This window comes from Dreissena polymorpha, chromosome 5, assembly GCF_020536995.1.
Source record: "Dreissena polymorpha isolate Duluth1 chromosome 5, UMN_Dpol_1.0, whole genome shotgun sequence".
NCBI lineage: Eukaryota > Metazoa > Mollusca > Bivalvia > Myida > Dreissenidae > Dreissena > Dreissena polymorpha.
The window spans coordinates 94165093-94188776 of NC_068359.1; the positions used below are offsets into that span (position 1 = coordinate 94165093).

Here is a 23684-nt window from a genome sequence, read left to right on the forward strand (position 1 = left end):
GCTGTCGGACAGCATCGCCATTGGTTACTTACCAGAAGCCAGCCAATCAAAAGACATTTTATTTTTAGCCAGACAGGACACAGAGCCTGGCGAATGGATTTTATAACTATATTGTTACCCTGTGTATTAAAAGTAGATTCTTGCACGAACGAGATATTTCTGGCCGGGTTACTGGGACGGGGGGGGGGGGGGGGGGGTTCGCAGGTGGTTAGAAACCATAAATGCACCGATATGATACTCTCAGCGTGGGGCCGTGGGGACCAAGTATATGCTTGCATAACTGCCCATGCATAGATCATTAACACACATTTGGTACTGGAATTCATGGGAAACTGTAAAGATCACAAACACTTATTACACGAAAGAAAATCACCGCTCTAGCTGTTTGAATGTTGTTGTTGTTGTTTGTTGTTGTTTTTTGTTGTTGTGTTGTTGTTGTTGTTGTTGTTTGTTGTTGTTTTTTGGGGGGGTTCTGGTAATTGTTGGGTTTTTTTCGTGTTTGTGTGTGTGTTTTTTACACAACATCCAGCGCTTTGGCTTCAATTATTGTTGGTAATACCGCACCCAAGCAAATTTGGAGGCATATCTGCAGTTTTTTGTTGTTACAAGTCACTCAAACTTATAAACACATTACTATTTCAGATGATAAACTGGGGCAGTGGAATCCCAGACATAATTATGTCTTGTTCTGTGAAAATTGGGCAAAATGCATGTGCATTAAGTGTCGTCCCAGATAAGCCTGTGCAGTCCGCACAGGCTAATCAGGGACAACACTTTCCGCTTTAATGGTATTTTTCGTGTAAAGGAAGTCCCTTTTAACCGAAAATCTAGTTTAAGCGGAAAGTGTCGTCCCTGATTAGCCTGTGCGGACTGAACAAGCTTATCTGGGACGACACTTTACGCACATGCATTATGCCCAGTTTTCTCAGAACATGACACAATTATGTTCCTATTGTATGATTTATAAGTCGAATAATGAACGAAAACAATATTTATCTGTATTAACCAGGGGCATATCAACGACATTTCCGATTGTTATGGTAAATATTGAAATACCTTAACGACATTTCCCATTGTTATGGCAAATATTGAAATACCTTAAGTCCACTTTTACGAATATAAAATCTGGAGCAACACTACTTTATGGATGCAATTGTTAAGAAGAAATAGTAAAAACGCCAAAGATCAATATTTCCAACTCGGTCCCGATAGGGTGCGAACCCGCGTCCCACAGAACATGCAAGCTTCAATAAATATTTGAGTCGTGTTCTGAGAAAACTGGGCTTAATGCATGTGCGTAAAGTGTAATCCCAGATTAGCCTGTGCAGTCCGCACAGGCTAATCAGGGACGACACTTTCGCCTTAATTGGATTTTTGCTAAGAAGAGACTTCATTTAAAAGAAAAAAGTCATAAAAGCGGAAAGTGTCATCCTTGATTAGCCTGTGCTGACTGCACAGGCTAATCTGGGATGACACTTTACGCACATGAACTATGCCCTGTTTCCTCAGAACACGACTCATTTCTACGATGAAGTACCGTGAAAAGTCCATTATCATCAGTATGCGTGCGGGATACTCAAGTGCATTATATTTATACATGTACATATTTTGCTACTACTGCCATTTTTTCCGCGCACGGGGAAAATCTTTATAATAAATATATAGTTTTAAATACTAACTTTATCAACAAGGTCTGTGTTTAAGAAATCATTGAATACGTTTGATTAAAATGTATACATTAACTTCTGAAAACAAAATGCCGTTCTAGCCGCTAATATGCCCTTTTAAATGTAAACATACCGATAATTATACTAACGATTGCTTAAATAAACGATTTAGCGACTATATATTTATAAACAAAGGAATTCAATTGATAAAACAAAATCTTAAATAGTGAAAAGAATGAGTATGTGTATGAGCAAGTGATTTCAAGTATTGGTGGAGTATGTGTATGAGCAATTGATTTCAAGTATTGGTGACTTAATTATAAAGAGTTAGTTCATAGTCGAGGCTTAAATGATATGTGATTGATGGTGAGTGAATGAATCAAGATTTGTCAGTGAGCCGGAGAGAAGAGAGAGAGAGAGAGAGAGAGAGAGAGAGAGAGAGAGAAGAGAGGAGAGAGAGAGAAGAGAGAGAGAGATAGAGAGATAGACGAGATAGAAGAGAGATAGATATATCTCGAAGATGCTCGACTCTATTCGCTCCGCTCTCTCTCGCTCTCTCTCTCGCTCGCGCTCTCTCTCGCCTCTCCTCTCTCTCTCTCTTCCTCGCTCGCGAAGCTCTCTCTCTCTCCTCTCGATCTCGCTCGATACGCATTTCGGCTTCACAATCTGATGGCTGAATAAAGGGCCATGTCGTCCAGGTCAGGTCATGTCTCGATCCCATATGAAAAAGGGCAATCATGTCTGCCCCCACCCCCGGGGTCGACATGTCTGGATACGGACCAGAATATCTTTAAAAATGTAAACAAATACTATATTATCATGATAGCGTTATTCGTTAGCTCCGTCGGTAGACCACGTGACTACGAATAAACAAGAAATGCATTAAAAAGTCGGCGTATATATTTATATATATAAAAATCAATATAAATATATATTTGGTTAACGTTAAACTTTTTTGTGTTTGTTTTTTCCACATGTCAACTTAATGCGAACCAAATATTTACAGCATTTTACAGTGCGTTCATGCTACGCAAATGAAGATAACGTTGCCACAAAAAATGAAATTAAAGTGTCATGGGTAACATTTAAATGTATTGTGACATTTTTACCAGATACTCAATGAAGATGTTTAACACTGCTAATAGCATTTGTGCGATTGAGCAAACTCTTCATCAATTCGTATTTTCAGAAGTAGCAATTAAAGAATCGGTATTTTGCCAAAATCAGGGGCCTCTTTATAATATATATGTCCCTGCCTAAATCAATCAATATGTTAAACAATCCGTTTTCCCCAGCTCAGGCCCGTAGCCAGGGTTTTGAAAAGGGGGGTGCGAATTTTTGCAAAAGACGATTGCTATTGAGCAACGAAGTGGCGAAGGGAGCATGTGCGGGAGGTGATGTTGAAACGTTAACTCCTGCATTCTGGTCACTTTTTAACTGTATTCAGAGACTGAAGTTGTAGAGCATTTTTATATGAAATTTCACTTTGACCATACTCAGTGACTAATCGACATGAATATGATATAACATACATGTATTCCCCACCTCGTTTTTCAATAACCACCTGTCTCGATCAGTCACGAATATTAATCATTTTATACGCACACACATGGAATCTTGGAAACTTGATACCATTTTACCATTCCAACAGTCTACCATTCATAAATCGAGCAAATTAACTGGAAATATTTGACTTTTGTTCAAAAAGATTACTTGTCTGCTACAATGGATAGTACCAGAGGCATTGCATCGCTCCAAACGTGCTAATAGTGTTTTGTACAACAAACACTGATTAACAAAAATGGGTCTTTTCTAATGTGCATCAATACTAAAAAGAAATCAAAATGGTATAACCGGTTACTTTATTTTTTTTAAACTATTTTTAACAAATAAGTTATCTTTTTCTAATCGAATTTCAGAAAAATACGAACACTTTTAGGCTTCATTAAGACCCTATAACCACAAACTACTGGCCCGATGGTCTCAAAGTCCTTAACAATGTACATCAGGACGTTGGAGAAAAAAGATGTACTTATTTGCTCATGATGAAAATTAAAATTTAACGTCCTTCTGATCATACGGAATAACGTTTTAAATTCAGTATAACAACTGATTAAAAGTAAGACATTCCTAGTGTCAAGTTTGACATAATTAAAACATTGTGGAAAGTTTTGTATGTGGAGCAGAACAGATGCCATTAAGTGTTGGTAAACTATAAAAAAAAAGCTACATTGCTTTGTAACAATGATTTGTTTTCTTGTTATTCAACACAAAAAAATCATGACTTGAGCATAGCTGATATGTTTTGCTGGACAACACTTTAGGGGATCCGAAAATGGTTGTACGGGGATATAACAGAAAGACAACGAAGTCGGTCGAAAATGCTGTGCACAATGTGTTATTGTTATAAATCGTGGTATAATGCAAACATCTTAACCAGTGACTCATTAGTCTTCGGCAATAGTCGAAGGATGTCCTTTGATTTCAGTAATTTTCGGAAACTGACATAACATTCCGTTAATAATCATCTAAAATGTATTTTCTTTTTAAATTGTTTTTTTAAGCCATAAAGTTAATTGTCGAAAAAGGTTCTTGGACTGGGATTTTTACCCACAATAAGTAAGCTTCAACATTGTGTTATGATATCTATTACAGTTTTAGCTTTAACAGACATTAATAACGATTACAAAAGTTACAAAACAATCATTTAGTATCAAATATCTATAAATAAGTATCGATTTTATACGGATTAGAGTGCCAGGTTAATAATTTTGCATTATACAGACAAAAAATATATATTTGTAACACAGATTCCAATTCCATTTTGCGGGGACCGGCTTCTTAGATCTTCTCAAATTTTGCTGTCACAACTTCTAATGATTTCAACAATTCTACAGTAAAAACTTGTAAATAAAAATCACGCGCTATCTTGGAAATGACTTAATCGAAAAATTAATTATATGGAGACCTGTCGGTTGCATATTGAATTCAATATTATTTTAACGCTGAAATACGGAGACTCACTGGGTTCCTGGAAAAAATAAATTACCGTTTTTGCGTCCAATAAAGTTGAGTGCAACTTTAGAGTACAATTTTTTTACTCGTCCCAAAAGATTGGGTGCGAACGCACCCAACGCACCCCCTGGCTACGGGTATGCCAGCTATAGTATACATGTCTTCAACCAATAAAAGATGGCTAAGAGTAACACAGCTGTAGTAAAATCGATTTACACCTGGTTCAAATAGGACTCAATTCATAGTTTTTACCCTACAACTATCAAAAGTGTGGATCCATACAACGTTTTACGTACACTTGATTTGTATCAATGCTACTTGAGTTATATTTTTGCGCGCTGCAGATTTCATCTGTTTAAAATACTTTTTCGGCATAGCTGTATAACGTCACATTTGATCTTTCACGACATTCCCAGAAAACCAGGAATTTAACAGAAAGTTCCCGCCAGTAGGTATTTTCCAAGTGACCTCTTCGCAATGGCTTGGCCAATGTTTCTTTGTCGTGTAAATCAAATAAATAGGTTAACATCGTCGTTTGGTGAAGTTGAATAGGCGAATAATAAGTGATTAATCTCTCTGGCGGCCGAGGTCAGTGAGGTCATCTAGTAGAGTTTCCAATTACCATCCTGTAAAGCCAGATTGAAATATCGCCCTACCTTACACACTGCAAATTCAACATTTTGCCTTTCAAGAGACGATGCTTAACAGAAAGGAAAATTCAGCATGAGTGTAGGGTGGGTGATAATGATTGAAATAACGATCGTTTTACTGCATGTAATTACATTTGCGCTTTGCGAAAAATTGACATGTGTTGTTTGTGCACATGCTTATAATAGGTTTCTTAGGTATGAAAAGTTGGCTGTTAGATGTCTTTGTCATGTATTCGAATTATGAAATGTTGTTTGTGGCCGTAAACAGCCGGACTTTCAAGCATCATAATGCCTAGTTATGCACTAGGAGTTCGATACGTTTTAAAATTACAATGAAGAGCTGTTCACCAGGTGTTCGAAAATGGTGATTACCGCCGCATTGAGCATTGCTTTCAAGTAGCGTAATGCATAGCTGTGCACTGGGTGTTCGACAGGGTTATAATTAAAATGAATAGCCAAGTATTCGAATAATTAAATGTTGTTAGCGGCAGTATAAAGTATCATCATCATCATCTTCTTCTTCTTCTTCTTCTTCTTCTTCTTCTTCTTCTTCTTCTTCTTCTTCTTCTTCTTCTTCTTCTTCTTCTTCTTCTTCTTCTTCTTCATCATCATCATCATCATCCTCATCATCATTGGCATGATGATGCCAATTTATTCATAACTCAGACGGACAGTCAAAGTGGCATATGCATACATGCTGAAATCTGTTTAGCACATAAATCACAAATACTTGATCTTATATTTTGTTTGAAAATATTTTAACGAAGTATGATCTGCCCCTTCAACGAACATACGTTAAAGTCTTTCGGCTTTATATATTATTACATTACACATGTATATTAAAAAAAATAAAACAGTGAACACTATTAAGTGCAATTCAAGAATGTGGTTATGTTTTTATTAGATTATCAAGCAATATAAGATACAATTTTCATTTGCTTAGTAAGAAATGGCTTATATTTAAAACTCGCGACATCTTAATAATTCCTCAATATCGTTCTACTTTAAATTGTTATTATTCACTAAATGCCGACAAAACAGCATGCAAACATGTATGCATGACACTAAAAACACATCAATAAAATTCCAATAAAATTCACACAACAATCATCGAAGACAAATGATTTATTTTTTATTCAAATATTCTGATATCAAAAAGGTCATCACCCCGTGTGACAGATCTCAGCTGCGGGGTTGCCAAAATTTCTTTGCGTTTTTATGGCAATTTTCGCGGCCTGTGTTTTTCAGATCAGTCGCTATGTATAATTGACCGCCTTGTTTATTACAGAAATCAAAGCGCTAAGCGGTTACTTCATGTAATTGTATTTCGATTAATTCATGTTTTATTTAAATGCGATTTTTTAGAACATTTTGATTGTATGCTAGTTTTAAAAAACTTCGAAATTTAAAATTGGATTTAAATGTAACAGAATATAAACAAAACAGGTACAAAATTGTAGTTTGTTGTTGTTTTTCAGCCAAAATTATAACTTGCGAGTCAACCATTAGCTTACTAGCTCTGATAAAAATTGGCCGAAAGCTTTCCTCCGGCTTTTGAAGTATGATTGTGTTTTATGTATCTTTTTTATGCTGTTCACTTGTGTGCGCTACCGTCACAACGTGCAAGGCATTACGAAATACCTGTGTCCGTAACTTCGTATGTCCGTCCGCCGTACGTAATTCAAACTTGTATACGGAATGCGTATTATGCGTTCAGATATTTGAAGATGAAGAACCTTAGTAAACATGGACATACAATATATGTACGTGCAACGCGCTAGTTGTCACTGTCAAACCTTATGCCTTTGGCCCGTGCCATGAAGCACCCGTGCATGTGACGAATGTATTGCAGCATGTACAAAAGTTTTACAAAATCAAAGAAGAACACATATATGATATTTTAAAATTTTAATAGCGTTTTCGGTTTACATCGAATTAAATTTTAATGCTGGACATTTATTATTAGAAGCATGGTAGTGCTTACGTTTTTAATTGAGCCGTGCTCTGTGATAAAGGGGTTTAATACATATGCGTGAAGTGTAGTCCCAGATTAGCCTGTGCAGTCCGCACAGGCTAATCAGGGACGACACGTTCCGCCTAAACTAGATTTTTGCTAAGAAGAGACTTTCTTGAAACAGAAAATATCATTAAAGCGGAAAGATTCGTCCCTGATTAGCCTGTGAGGACTGCACAGGCTAATCTGGGTTGACACTTTACGCACATGCATGAAATCCTCTTTTCACAGAGCACGGCCCAACTCTGAATAACAACCCATGGTCCATAGTAAGCAACCAGTTTTTATACTTAAAAATATTTGATATATGTACTTTGAGATAAAAAAACGTACTTCATAGCTCGAAAATATAAAAGTTGGAAACGCTTAACAAACAGTTCTAAATCAATAATGATGTTATTATAGGGATTAAATACCATGCTAGATTTAAATTTCAAGTAATTATAGAACATTACAGTTTCAAGAAACTGCTTTATGTTTAGACCTGAGTCTTAGGATTGGTTGGTGAATATGGATTCCGGGGTGATATCTTAAAAGCATACTAAAATAATTGTTCTTGTTCCATTTATTTAGCAAATTCGTTTATGAAATGCCCTTGAAAACTCGTATTCTACTTTATTCGTATGCTAAATACGATATGTAAAAATTGAACACTTGAAACAATTTAAATGTCTTAAGATTATGTGTGAAGTATTGTGTTCACTTGTTATTGTCCAATTAACAGAGAATTACCCGAATTCAAGAAAACCTATATTTAAAAACTGTTGATCCTCTTTGAATACGGCTCATTCTGCATTCAAAATAAAAGCAAAATATCGAGATTTAACACACTTTTAAAGCAGCACAAGTATAATATTAAAATAAATAAAATCATCAAAAGAACGAACAAACGAACAATACGGCTAAATGAGATAACAAACAGCACACAATCCTTTAAAAATATGCATGCACTTGGAGCTCTTGCATTTCAAAGTAAAGTATATACACGAACATGTGTTTGGGTAAAATCAACGTTTGATTTAAACATGCTTAAAACGCAAACAATACAACACATTTAAAATATCAAAAGTTAATTTAAAAAATAACAATAACGCAAGATTGTGAAATTATATGTGTTCAACTTTAATTGATATTAAAAAAGATAATTGTTCATTCTCGCGGTATTTTTACAAATTAAATAGATACTCTCAAATTCGAGTATTTACGGAAGCACGCACTTACAAAATCCTAAATAGTTAATACTCATATAATATTGCACAACATTGGGAACAATAAAATAAAAAGCAAATACAAACAACAACCTGTATTTCACACAAATTAAACATTTTAAATGATTTAAATGACCACTTGGATATTTACGAACACGACATTCAACAAAACGTGTCATTATCATTATTAAACCGTCTGTTTCCATTTGATTGGAAATAAAGAGTACCATGTTGTCTGTATTACATTAACATAAAACACAAAAACGGCATTGTACTATATTTCAAGAAACATAGAATTTAGCAGGTGAAAATATGGCAGTAGCTAAAATGACGATTATTCAGGTCACAGTTCATGTAAATATACGAGTCGTGTTCTGAGAAAACTGGGCATAATGCATGTTCGTAAAGTGTTGTCCCAGATTAGCCTGTGCAATCCGCACATGCTATTCAGGTACGACACTTTAATGACATTTTTCGTTTAAATCAAGTCTCTTCTTAGCAAAAATTCAATTAAGCCGGAAAGTGTCGTCCCTGACTAGCCTGTGCGGACTTCACAGGCTAATCTGGGACGATACTTTACGCACATGTATTATGCCCAATTTTCCCAGAATGCGACTCATATAACAAAATAATGTTACACGACGCGGTATGCAATACTGGTTTCAATTGTCAAAGAGAGACAACTTCGTACAACAACCGCCGACACCCTACATCCACTTTGTTCTTATGAAGTTGTTCCGACACGTCACACAAGCAGATCTTTGTTGCAGTCTCATATTTTGTAACACTTAACGCGGAACTATGCGACAATAGAATTTAGGCGCCTGTAAGACAGTTCCGGGAACCAAGTCCCTTGGGTCGCTAGAAGGAAGCGCGCCCTCCGCGGGCGGAAGCAGCCGGTGGCGCTGGAGAAGAAGCGTCACGAAAAGGAACATCCGGTCGTACGTAACGCGCACGCCCATACAGGAACGATGGCCCTCTCCGAATGGCATAAAGTACCTGATGAGACAAAGAATGAACATGTTAAACGAATTTCGCTTAACTCATTATTGACAAATTATGTATAACCCATTAAGCGCTGATTTGTGAAACTGAGTGTCAAGAGTATGATCTCCGAATACCAGATACGGTCTAAATTGCATATATGTTGTATTCTTTTGTTCTTTGTGTTGTTGTTTCGTAAAATTACGGCGACTTTTTATTCAGATGCGCCAATGCATAATATCAATATATATCCGTGTGCTTTATTAAACTCGGGGACCTTCCGGAAATTCATGCCATAAAAAATTGCTTAAATCTCTTGTTCTCGCCTTAACATTTTGCCCTTTCATTTTATAAAAAACATGTTAACATTGATAGTAAAAAGAATGTGTGCGTTTTCTTTCAGTAATCAGTAAATACTGGATATCACGGACCTTAGCAACCCTGATTTTTTTTTGATTTTTTTATTAATGGAATCAGTCCTGATAGTGTTCGGTAGATACTTATTGACTATACTTTGATACTAATCATTTACTACATATTCCTAAAACAACTGATTACCAAAATACAGTTGAGATATGAATATTTACATAATTATTAGCAATTGCAAAACATTAGTGGCACATTTCGACAAATTTTGATAAAAACGTGTTCTATTTTTCACGTTTTTTAACCAATTAACAGTTTCTATGTCACATGAGTTTGGCAATACATACAAATAACTAATCCTTCATACATTTCAAAATATATTTATGAATATTTAGAAAAATGATGACATTACAGAAAAGAAGGATATATGAAACATAAACAATTGTTTTATTTACTACACGTTTACGATTAATTTTCGCTTTTTACGACCGGGAATCATACCGCATCTGTTGCAGGCTGGGATCTTTATGAAGCAGGGAGCCATCCGCGCCGAGGAATCTTTCCGGTTTGAACTTCCATGGCTCGGACCATACCCTGTCGTCGTGGTGGACTAGCCATAGATTCCCGTACACCTGAAATGAATATGGGTCGCGCTTTAGGAAAACGGTAGTTTAGTGCATGGGCGTGAGGTGGCATCCCATATTAGCCTGCGCATGCTTAACTTTATTTTTCTATCAAGCTACTATCTTTAAACGAAAACTGTCATAAAATCGGTAAGTGTCTTCCCTGATTAACACGTGCTGACAGTAAAGGCTGATCTGGGATGACATTTTACGCACGTGCATGAACAACTTTTCACAGAAATTGTCATCATTATCATGTATATCTGTATATCGTTATCATCAATCATCATCATCATCATCATCATCATCATCATCATCATCATCATCATCATCATCATCATCATCATCATCATCATCATCATCATCGTCGTCGTCGTGGTCATCATCATCATCATCATCAACATCACCATCTTCATCATCATCGTTACTGAAGCAGAAGCAGCAGAAGATAAAATATTCAATTAGATACATTCAGCCTTAAATCGTATCTGATCTAGAAAAGGCGGCAAAAACGAACAAACACTCCACACTTACGGACGCGCCACGCGGTATGTGGTATCCTTCCAGCTCCACGTCATCAGTGAGGTTCGTATGTGTGGCGGTGATTGGCAAGTGGGATTGGAACCTGCAACGGAAACAGACATTTCAGTAATTGACACGCGTGATAGGCGCCTGTACAGATATACATGGCAATGATTGGAAAGTGTGATTGGAACCTGTTGTGGAGATATACATGACAGTGATTGGCAAGTGTGATTGGAACATGTAGTGAAAATATACATGGCAGCGACTGGCAAGTGTGATTTTAACCTGTTGTGGAGATACACATGGGAGTGATTGGCAAGTGTGATTGGAACATGCAGTGAAAATATACATGGCAGTGATTGGCAAGTGTGATTGGAACCTGTTGTGAGATATACATGGCAGTGATTGGCAAGTGTGATTGGAATATGTAGTGAAAATATACATGGCAGCGACTGGCAAGTGTGATTTTAACCTGTTGTGGAGATACACATGTAAGTGATTGGCAAGTGTGATTGGTACATGCAGTGAAAATATACATGGCAGTGATTGGCAAGTGTGATTGGAACCTGTTGTGGAGATACACATGGCAGTGGTGAGCAAGTGTGATTGGAACCTGTTGTGGAGATACACATGGGAGTGATTTGCAAGTGTGATTGGAACATGCAGTGAAAATATACAAGGCAGTGATTGGCAAGTGTGATTGGAACCTGTAGTAGAGATATATATGGCAGTGATGGGAAAATGTATTTTGAACCTGTTGTGGAGATATACACGGCAGTGATTGACAAGTGTGCTTGGTGCCTATGGGGAGATATGTATGGCTGTGATTGGCAAGTGTGAATAGTGCCTGTAGTAGAGATAAACAGGGTAGTTATTGGCAAGTGTGATTGGTACATGTAGTGGAGAAGTTATGGGGTGGTTGATAAGTTGGATTTGCACCTGTCGTAAAGATAGACATGACGGTGATCGGCAAGAGCGATTTGTGCATGTAGTGGAGCTAGATATGCGGTGATAAACAAGTCTGATTGCTACTTGAGAACGTTTGAAGTTATTGGCACATGGGGCTAAGACCAACAGCTGAGATAGATATTTATAGTATAGAGAATTTGATTCCATTTCTTGATTAGTTAAGAAATTTGTATAATCAAATGAATAAATATTATTCAGTTTGCGTTTTTATTAATCAGTCACTGTGGTTTGCAGTTTTCAGTGAATCAGTGATATTTAGGTATTTGGAGAACTTAGATAATCATAGTGGTTTGTACAACTTCTGTAAATTTGCTTAATACCGAATGCCGATGATTCACTTTAATAACACCATTATTTGTGCCGCCCAGATTGCATTATCAGAAAACACGGTCTTCTATAAACGTACATAAATTAAATGCGCATCGCTCTGTTAACTATTTCAGTGCTGGAACCGAATTTTGAAGGCCTTTGCAAACCGTTTGGATCCAGATGAGACGCCACAGAACGTGGCGTCTCATCAGGATCCAAACTGTCTGATATTCTGATAGTATTCTTTGAAAAAAATCGAAGAAAATGCTAATTTTAGAAATTCAGCAGACGACATTTTAGCAGACGACAAATTTCCCAGCATGCAAAGGGCTAAAAGAGGGTTCAATGGATGTGCTCGTCCAAGATAAGACTGTGCATTCCGCCCAAGGCTCATCAGGGACACATTCGCTCTTATGGCATTTGTTTGTGCGGCATGTCTGGTACAACACTTCACGCAAAAGCATTTAACAAGGTTTTTTCCCGGTCAAGGCCCCTCTAAATTATCATATATATGCGTTTACCTCAATGTTTCAAGGATACACGCTTGAGTATATGGCATCATAGACATGTCGGCCACGGCGGGCGTCCTGTCGGCACCGACGACGGCGATAAGCTCCTGGTATATCCGGTCCTGAACATCCGGAAAATGAGTTAACAGGAAGTAGACACCGGAAATCACTCCTCGCGAAGTTAAAGTGGCTAAAAGGTAAACAAAGTAATGAAATCAATTTTGGAAGAGTTTTTAAAAAGCAGAACAAGATACTTGTAACAGCAAATGGTTAAAGGGGCCTTTTCACGTTTTGATAAAGTGACAAAATTTAAAAAAAAATGTTTCAGGTTCGCAAATTTTCGTTTTAGTTATGATATTTGTGGGGAAACAGTAATACGAAACATTAACCATGCTCTAAAATAGGCATTTTATGCATCTTTTGGAGATTTAAAAACCTGAAAATTATAAAACGTTGCAACGCAAAACGATTGAATAATTTGGAGAGGTCTGTTGTTGTCGTTATATTTTGTGAAACTATGAGGATTGATTATATATAGAGTATAAAATACATTTTTCATCCTATGAGCACGGATGGCCGAGTGGTTCAAGTGGGTAGACTTTTACTCCAGGACTCCAGGGGTCAGTGGTTCGAGCCCTGTTGAGCTTTATTTTTTATACTTTTTTAAATTGTATTCTTGATTTTTTACTGGAGCTTTTTAAATCCTTTGTTTACATTTATCAGTATAAAGCGTTTAATTGAAAACTTCAATACATGCCAAAATCTGTGAAAAGGCCCATTTAAAACCGAAATGTTCGAGGACATTCACATGTAAAGTCAATAATACATTTTTAAAGGTACATGTATGCTTTACTTGATGTATTATATACCTTGACCCACCGCACTATATTTGTAATCCCAAGTTTTTTTCATAGAGTATCTTCGAAAAAAGACAAATAACAGCAATAAATATGATCTTAAAATGTTAATGGCCAGTATCAAGTCGTGGTTTGTGATAATAAAATGACACTGGATTCAAACAATTACTTTTCAAATCTTCAAGAGGTTTCGATATGCATTTAAATTTTATGGCATGGTTTTGATAAATAGTTTTTATATTCATTTGACCTCGACCTCGCAGATTGTGGAAAAAACATAACGAATATGCCAAAATGTATTTGATTTTTAAATAAATCAAACATGTGGGCGGTGACCAGACGGGAGGGTCAAACAAGTTTATAAAATTTATGGTTCTTTTGGGTTTTTTTTTGGAATTCAAAATAATGAGCCGTAATTACTTTTGCACACTAAATGAAGAATAAACGTAAGTGAAAAAGGCGTTTAGTTTTTTTCTTATTCGTGTAATTGTGTTTTACACAATCAAATCTCCCATCTTAGTGTCAGTATATTTTTACAGCTTTTTAATAAGAATAGTTTTAAAAACGATTCTCGATATTATATACGATTTTATAATTTAACATTCTTATCTTTGTTAAACTGGGTATTTATGTCAGAATTAATTTCAATTAATGTATATAATTTGCCCTCAGGTTAAAAAACAAATAATAGTGCGGTATATAGTTCCTCACCCTCATTATTGTAAGTTATTTTATTCAATTCTATATCAAGGATTTTAACATACTTAAAACTTAATAGCAATATGAAAAACACCGTTTATCCGACGATTAATAAACGTCCCACATATTCCTGTATTCTTGTAATGTATCTAATCTTTAAATATACGTTAGAAATTATTATTCCAATCATGGTCTAACAATATATATGTAATTTATTGTGAAACAAACATCATGCATCATTAAAATATATTTATATACATGTTTGCTTGCTTACAAAAAATAATGATTTAGCGTTAGCAGTAGCCAAATTTGGCAATGGTCCGCTAAATTTTTTCTGAAAATATGATAAATTGTAACGCTTGTTGATGTTACTATTTGCCGATAGCGTGTGACTTTATGCTACTTATTCGGTATTCTCGGTGCCAAGCATTTATAAAATTGTGTCTTGTTCTGTGAAAGCTGGTCATAATGCATGTGCGTAAAGTGTCGTCCCAGATTAGCCTGTGCAGTCCACACAGGCTAATCAGGGACGACACTTTCCGCTTTTATGGTATTTTCAATTTCAAGGATGTCCCTCAATGCCGAAAATCAAGTTTAAGCGGAAAGTGTCGTCCCTGATTAGCCTGTGCGGACTGCACAGGCTAATATGGGACGACACTTTACTACGCACATGCATTATGCCCAGTTTTCTCAGAACGCGGCTCATAAAATTAAAGATTTGAGCCTCGCTCAGGGAAAACACCTGGATTTTCACTTGAGAACTAATTCATGTACGTGATAGTTTGTTGTCGAATAACCCACGGCCGAAAGTTTAGATGCGTAGGCATTAAATCACGAGTGCGAAGCAATCTATAAGTTGCACGAATTTGAAAATGTATCGGCATGTTTTGTTTAGTTACAGCGCGTAATTTCAGTGTATAAGCTCCGCCCTTAATCATTGCAGCATAACCCATAAATGATCGTCTTCTTTGTTCATATGAAATTTGGCACGTGCCGTGTTAGAATTCTTGATATTAATGCATGTGCGTAAAGTTTTGTTTGCACAGTCTAATCAGGGGCGAAACTGTCTTAATCGTATTTTCGCTAAGAAAAATTTTCCTTTAAAGGAAACATACCATTAAAGCGTCAAGACTTGTGTCATTACTGATAAGCCTGTAAGTCTGTAAGGCTAATCTGGGACGACACTTTACGCGCATGCATTAAGCCCCGTTTTTCAAGAATTATGTTCATTTTGAGCCAGACTTTATCGTTAATTATGCTCCACTGCACCCCCCCCCCCAAAAAAAAAAACAACACAATAACATCGGACCATGAAGAATATCAACATGGGAACTGGTTTTAGGCCAAGTGTTGTTCCCACGTGCATTTCCAAATAAACAGTAGGTAGGTCGGCATAGCCGTAATTTTTTTAATTTTTACCATACACAAGTTATTTCCCAGTATAATAAAGATATTAAAGATATTAAATGAGAGGAATTTTCCAAATCTCAATTCATAAATCAATTTTCGTGAGTTACAGTTAAATTGCCGAATACTATACAGCAAGCAAGACACGAAATAAATTAACCTGAAATGCAAAAAATAGGTTCTGAAAGTCCGAGAAATACTTTTTACGACCTCGGATACGTACATGTATTAATGAGGTCCATTGCAACTCCGAGTATCATGTCGTCTGTAATCCAATTCTCTGTCGTCTGCTTCTCAAATAGACCGGAAATAAGGCCACATCCGGCTTCCTGAATAATGCGAATATGCGGATGAAAATAATATTGTTACGGTATAAATTGGAACCAAATCATGATATTGTGCGAAATTGTCTCGTATATGAGTTAGCACTAAATTAGATGACCAAAGTGGATACTGCTTATTTTCTTGTTCAACCCCATTGTGTTGCACGTGTGTATTTCTGTATTCTCGTACGATTTAGTTTCATATTTGTTTATGTCGAATACTCACTTTACATAAAGAATGACTATTTTCATCTTGAATACTATTGACTGTATCGTTTTTTCATGTAAAACATTTAAAATGTTCACATTTTTTGGTCATTTTGCTCAGTGTTTGGCGTTTTAAATTAGATGTGTCAATAATCACCACCTTTTCTTTTTGTATCAGGTCTCGTTTAAGTCGCTCTTTACACTGCATGGTTCTGTCAAACAGGTTTCCATAGTAACCAGGTAGATGCCGTAACCAGGGCATGACTTTCAGCACCAGGTGCACAGAAGGAGTTATGATCTCGTTTCCGGCGCGATCGAAGTCTGCAATCGCCTGAAAACTTGGATCATCGGTCGACAGGCGCTTTCCTGTATACTGAAAAAAACATTTTGGTAAGGATACTGATTTTTTGACATGCGCACTGGTTTAGTTACTGGCTTCGAACCTACTTGTCCCAGGTTGAAATATCTCTCTGTGCATATGCGTTTAATTAGTAACCATGTAATATTTGTATCAATCTGATAAGATATAGTTGCGCAAAATTAACTTACAATACTACGTCTGGAAAAGAAAAATACATACGACAACTTAATGGGACAATGCTATGGAAAACTGGATTTATATTGTCATGTTGATTTCAATTTATTCCAAACGCACTTTACAAGAGCGTATTAAGTCAATCAAGAATACAATAATACGAAATATAAAAAAATGAAAGAAGCATATAAGCAAAAATTCAGGGAAAAAATGGGAAATGGGTATCAAACTTATCAGGAACCACGCAACTAGATAGAAGTACACGTAGTCTTTACATGTTTATTCTTAATCTGTTAATAGTCAGTTCCTTATCAACATTATAAACCTCTCAAATCCGACCAAAGAGATGGCTGCTAATACTAAAGTAAATAGTTAGGGGGGGGGGGTAATCAATGGCAGTTTAGTTTTTCCATTAATATGTAAAGCCCCAGATTCTTATTGACTACATGTGTTGCGCGTGACTTGTTATGCATATGTGTACTATTAAGCTACAATTATAAATCATAATTTGTTTATTGAAAGTGTTTCTATGTATGATCCAATCAAAATAACACCGTTCGCAATGTAAGTCAATTAGCGATTACATGTAGCTGAAGAACTAAAGCCTCTGACATAAATGGTTCAACAGTGGTACTTTGTTCGTTGAATCGTAGTAATTTAATGCTACGGCCAAATTTTCTGGTAACTTTAGTCGTTCGCAAGCACTAAAATACTCAAAACAAATAAGGCCTATAATGTATCACGTGCAGGTTTCTTACTGCCTATATGAGTCTTGCTTCACATATGCATTAGGTGGGTAATTAAAGGGTTTCTATTGGGGTTTGATGATTGAATTTATCTGAAAATCAAACTTTAGAACAAGACGTTATAGCATATTTAAGGTAGATGTATACGTGTTCAATAGTATGTTTTGGTTTAAATTCAGTAAACATTACTAAGTTAATGACAAACATTTATACTTTTATATCGAAAAATAGTAGAACATACATTTGTATTCGGCAACGTTTCAATTTGACGAAGCAATATCTTTCGTCAAACGTTCAATTTTGCACTAGTATTTTCTTTTAACACCTTGGAATACGGTATAAACGAAAAATATTATTAACAATGGTAAAGAAAGAGAACACAACAAAGATGTTATTTTGTGGCTGCCATAATTGTCGCATGCTTCTTTTAAGGAAAATATGACAATGGCTGTCCGGCCGACAGACGTTCAATATTTGAGTCATGGCGCTTGTGAGTTTGGTTTTTGATAGACTATAGACTCGATAGACTCGATAACCGAAAAAATGTTCTGGTTATCAATACAATACGATGCAAAACATAGCTACTTATGCTTTATGTCAGAGCTTAATTCATAACAATTATAAGAGGAATTCGAAGCACGAAGCTACCGAAATGTTACGTACCGATAAAGTGGACCACTTGACGACGCTTGATAACATCACATAAAGGGCATAGCATTTTGTCGCTGGCATTAGCATTCATAAAAAGTAACACGGGAGAAAAAAGTACTTAAAGCACTTGAAGCGCCGGTATTTTGGGACATATTTTACTGCTTTCCAAAAAATAGTTAGATGCAGCGTTTTGTTTACAACTGTTATGCGTTACGAATATAATACTTGATCTTACACATAATTACCCTTTTCAATAAAAATAAAATCCCTCACAAAGTCACATATGTATGCACTTGACGTTTGCTCAAATGATGCCTAGGCTTGACAATCTAAGTTTGTTCATGGTTTGACGACCAAAACAAAATAAAACTTATTTGGAAAGTATTGTATCTTAATAACTGGAAAACAGAACAATAATAAAACCTAGCAATCATAAGAAAGAGCATACATACCAAGACGCCGATGAGTTTACATAGTGTGGTCTGCAACGATTCAATGATGTCTACGTCGCCTTCCGCGGCGCTTATTTTTGAGACGTAATCCTGTATCTCTGACGACACAAGAGCCTCAAGTTCCGCTTTCGACGCTCCCGTTTTGTACATGACCTGTATTGTGACCCGTTTCAAGTCCGCGCATAAGGGGTCGTATTTCCGAAAGAGAATATCATTATACTGCCCCGCAACGAACTGACCGATAAACGACGGCGGGCGGTCGCTTATCGATGACTTAATGTCCTTGGCCGAAAATGCCTTCCGGATCAAGTCTGGGTTATTTAGAACAACGACCGGTTGTCCGAACATCCTAAACATGACGATGTCGCCATACTCCTTTGCCCATTCGGTGAATTGTTTGTGGGCGGAGTTAACTGAAAAGTTCAGCCCTTGACCTATATACGGCAGGCCCCCGGGTCCCGGGGGTGAGAGGCTAGTCACTTTGCCAATGACAGACAACACTATTAAAACTACGACTAGAACCGCACATGAACACAAGAGCGCTTCGAACACCACCATTTCTAAAAAATAATACTGCGAGAAAATAAATTAACTAAAATGTTTAAATAATACTAAACGATTTGCTCAGTTATAACAAATTAAATTTTGCGTGAAACGTATGCGCACTTTCCTGTAAAGCTAATATTTTATCAGCAGTTCGAGTAATTTTCATTTTCATTTTTCCTTTACAAAATATTAACCAGTTAAAGTATTAACACATCGAGTTTACGTGTATAGCTTTTGCTTAATTTCGAAGCTCACAAAAAGTCCCCTGTTCAGTGTTTTTCGATCAACATGTACATGCGCCACAATTTTTTTTTATGCGCGCGTCATACAAAAGAATTTCTACCACTACTTCCTGTTGGAGATATGCGCGAGCATCCGATCACGTGATTGAACAAAAAACACACTATGTGTCTCCGTTTGGAAGTGCCAGTTATTTATGGATGGTCGCTTGCTTTCTCCAAATGACACCTGTTTCGGGTATAACCTTTTGTCTGGAAATATAAAACAATTGCATTTAATCTTAAATACAGAAGCGTGCAACATTTGAATCGTAGCAATTATCTCGTACATGTATAAAAAAAATCATTTGCACTAACTGATTACATTGTATTATTGTAACATTATGACATCATGCGACCAGACAAACATATACGCGTTACAGTTTGTTTTTTTTTTCGTTAAAAAAAAGAAATCTTTAAAATAAATTCACAACCAACTAATTATAACTATTTTAAATTTTTCTTTAATTTTGAAAGTGCATGTTTATGTTTAAAAAGCTTTTTCTGTGATATGAAATACCATATTTTTAAACGTGTCATTTTTCAAAGCCTTTTCTGAAGTAGGTGTTTTATGAGTCTGTGTGCGTGTTATTGAATATTTGTTTGAGTTTTAAATAAATCCTATTATTTTTGTAATTGAACCATTGAATATTATTAAAAATTCCTGCATGTTCAATATTAAACGACCCTGACGATGACGCAATTTTATGGTTCGAAATCGCAATGGACAACAGGTAAAAATTTCAATGTAATAACAAGTAAATGTCTAAGTTAATTGCCCCTAAACTGCTTCTTTAAGTCGGTCCTTATTTTGATTGAAAATAACAAGAGGAAAACTGATACAAGCTGATATTGTGAACACATTTTCCCGAATAAGGACGTCAATCGACGTTCATTTGTATGCTCATCTGTGTTCCTGGTGGAATTATTAGATGACCATACCGAACACCGCGTGGTTTGAAACGAGATCACTTTGAAGTGTGCAAATAACCCATTTATGCCTAGCGTCTAGAAAAAGGCCTTGGCAAAAAGTGTATACCCAGATGAGACGCTGCGTGATGCGGCGTCTCATCGGGGTCTGCGTTGTTTGTTTACAGGAATTTCTGTAAATTATATTCTAAATATAGAAATCAATAAACTAGACATCCCTTATTTTGGAAATACATGTAGATTGATCGAATTTAGAAGGACCAAGCTAACCTACTTTTTGACAATATTAGTAGAAAGAATTAATTTTCTTTGGCCTAATGACGGTATTGTAAATTCCCATACGTTCAACAAGAGGCAAATATATGCGTGGAAATGAGGATGAAATAAGATAATCAACAGTAATTTGCATAATAATTCAAGTGCTTCGCCGTTCTTACATGTGCTGACCCAGATCTAAATTAAATATAACTTGTATATGGTATTCGCTATGAACGTCAACGAAACTGTGCAATAGTGGATATCTGTATAGGGAAATGCTTACTACCTTATCTAAACGCCCTCGTATTCAATTAGATAGGGAAAATCACGTGACGATCAAAAGAAAGTAAAGATTGCGACGTTTTTGCCGAGACAGGTACTTTTGGCCGTTTTACACCCTTTAATTTTTTTTGAATGTTTGTATGCCGCTTACTCTTCAGCCATATCAGTAAGAAAGTGATAAGTGTTTATTTCGTATTAATATTCGATTTTTATCTCAACTTTACTCGCTACGAATTTTATTTGCGGGAACTGTAATTGTGTAATCCCGCTAAAAATTTCGTAGCGAGAAAATTGAGATATACAGCGAATTTTAATACGAAATTAACGTAAACACGTTCTTGCTGAAATGTCTGGATAGTGAGAGGCATTTTATGAATTACGGTAATAAAAGTAAGAAAGGGTATAAAACGGTGACAGATGTTAACTATCTCTGCATGGACGTCGCCATCTTGAGTATCGCGTGATTACCCCCTCTGTAAATAGTCATTAAAAAGTGAAAATACCACTGGGGGCTGACGAGGACAAAGCGTAGGCCGTTTGTCTACGACGTCGGGTATATGTTTTCTTACGAAACATTGTGTAAATACACATGCCATCGAAGTACAGTTTGGTGGAAAAATTGGGTTTTAAACAGGTAAGATTAACATGTTCCAACATGTTTCTGGTTTATGCGGTTAAAATGAAATATACCACTGATTCATCAAACCGAAGTCAAGTTTCAATTTAACAAATGCAATTAAGGTTTACAACTGTGTTTCATTGACACAATTTTACAATTTCCATATTGATCTATGTATCATTAAGGCTCGATTGGTCATTGTCGGCTCGGGTACTACTTACATGTACCCCGGGTACATGTTAGTATACTTACATGTACCCCGGGTACGGTAAAAATACTAAAACGTACCCGGCCAACATTAGACTGTACCCGAGTTTTATTCTCGCCGTAAATCCGATGTCGTAAAACGCGCTACAGATTACCGTAATTACGAAACAAACTTCTTTTTTAATGTATCAACATGCTTTTTGAGTATGAGTTTCGATAATATAGAGGCCATTTAACAGAAAATTGACATGCATATTAAAATAATGAATTATTTTAAAAGCCGACAACGACCGTTTTAGCGTTAAAATTCCCGGGTACGTTAAAGTAAATTTACTGTACCCGGGGTACACGTAAGTATGACCCGAGCCGACAATGACCAATCGAGCATCATTAAGCCACTGGTGTGTTTGGAAATGTGTAGTGTGACCCAGTTATCGGAAAGAAAGGCTGAATAGTATTATTAGGCATGATCATGTGTCTGACAGTATACGTATATACGTAGGAAACGTCGTTGAGTAACCTATACATTATATTTGTAGTTCGTTGCACAACCAATACATACGCTGTTCAAAACCTATACATAAAGCGACTTGTAATTTCCTTCGAAACAAAGCATTTGAAAGATTAAAATATATGTTCGTAACCTGTTATGTACTTTAAAATGTTTAATGTACAGTGTATCAAAGTAACATGTAGTTTCATTTAAGTTAAGTTACTGTAATTGACTATTATAACAGAATAACCACCTAATGCACTACTTTAAATCAAAATATTTCGATTTTAGCTCAAAATCAATGTAAAAGTTGCAACTAATTAAATTGTTATTGAAAATAAGTACTTACCATTACTGGATTTACCGTTCTCCGAATCCAAAAATACCAGAATGTTTTTTAATCTGTAGTTTTTTCTTTGTAATCTAATGACGTTAGTCATGTTTTGAAAGCATTTAATTACGGTTGCTCCGTAAAATCATTGGCTACATGTATAATTACGTCATTTCGTTTACTACTCAAATAACACTTGTACATCTCTTAAGATTCGTGTGGTCCTTAATAAAAAAGAAGTGTTTCGAATCCGGCTTGCTTCAAAAGTTGTTTTCATCAACTAATACGACGGACAATTATTTTGGTGTCGACCCTAAACTTGTTTTAGTTTTCGATTTTGCTACAGCCAATCGTATTCGTTGAATTTTAATTTAATACTAATTTTATTATCATGTTTGCTACATTAGATCATATCTCCTTAATTTACTAAAATTAAATTAAGAAAGAATGTTGAATATAAATTTGGAAGATTTCTTCATGTCCCTGTATACTCTTATTAAAGTGTGAACCGTCAAAAATGTTAGCAAAAACAGTCTAGCCAACCTATCTTTCCACAAAATTCTAATTACGGTAGGAATTTCTGGCGTCTTAGCGAACATTAACCCATTTATGCCTAGCGTCTACAACTAAGGCCTATGCAAACATTGTAGACCCAGATGAGACGCCGCATGCTGTGTAAGGAATAAACTACTCTCTGAATGTTCAAACGACACAAATTGTGGCGAGAAAACAATCATTACCAAAATAGTATAGTGTCACGATAAGAGTAAAATCGTTTAATTATCCAACCACAATGTTTGCCGTACTCGGTCAGAACGTCTGTAAATCGTTCCTAAACGCCTGGATAGGCTGCCCTTATTTACAAGTTTGCTATTTTGAATTCAATTTTGTATCGAAAAGCATTGTGCTAAAATGTGCCATTTACAATTCGTAATGAGATTTTTAATGACCCTCGTCATGCGAAAGTGGGTCTTATTCCATATGCGCCCATCATATATATAGCCCACTCAGCCTGCGCATCTCT

General features: G+C 36.1%; 1 protein-coding gene across 1 annotated transcript in view; it reads right to left on the minus strand.

Moving 5' to 3' along the window:
• Nucleotides 1-7225: 7225 nt before the first annotated feature.
• LOC127832023 (vitamin D(3) 25-hydroxylase-like) overlaps nucleotides 7226-23684 on the minus strand; it is a 42443-nt gene continuing 25984 nt past the window's right edge. Inside the window, exons 2-8 of the mRNA XM_052357158.1 lie at nucleotides 18717-19753; nucleotides 16493-16705; nucleotides 16026-16131; nucleotides 12852-13029; nucleotides 11062-11152; nucleotides 10406-10536; nucleotides 7226-9553 (exon numbers count right to left, since the gene is read on the minus strand). Of these exons, the coding sequence (XP_052213118.1) occupies nucleotides 9343-9553; nucleotides 10406-10536; nucleotides 11062-11152; nucleotides 12852-13029; nucleotides 16026-16131; nucleotides 16493-16705; nucleotides 18717-19274 (1488 nt within the window). The 5' untranslated portion in view covers nucleotides 19275-19753 and the 3' untranslated portion in view covers nucleotides 7226-9342. The remainder of the gene's footprint in view (nucleotides 9554-10405; nucleotides 10537-11061; nucleotides 11153-12851; nucleotides 13030-16025; nucleotides 16132-16492; nucleotides 16706-18716; nucleotides 19754-23684) is intronic.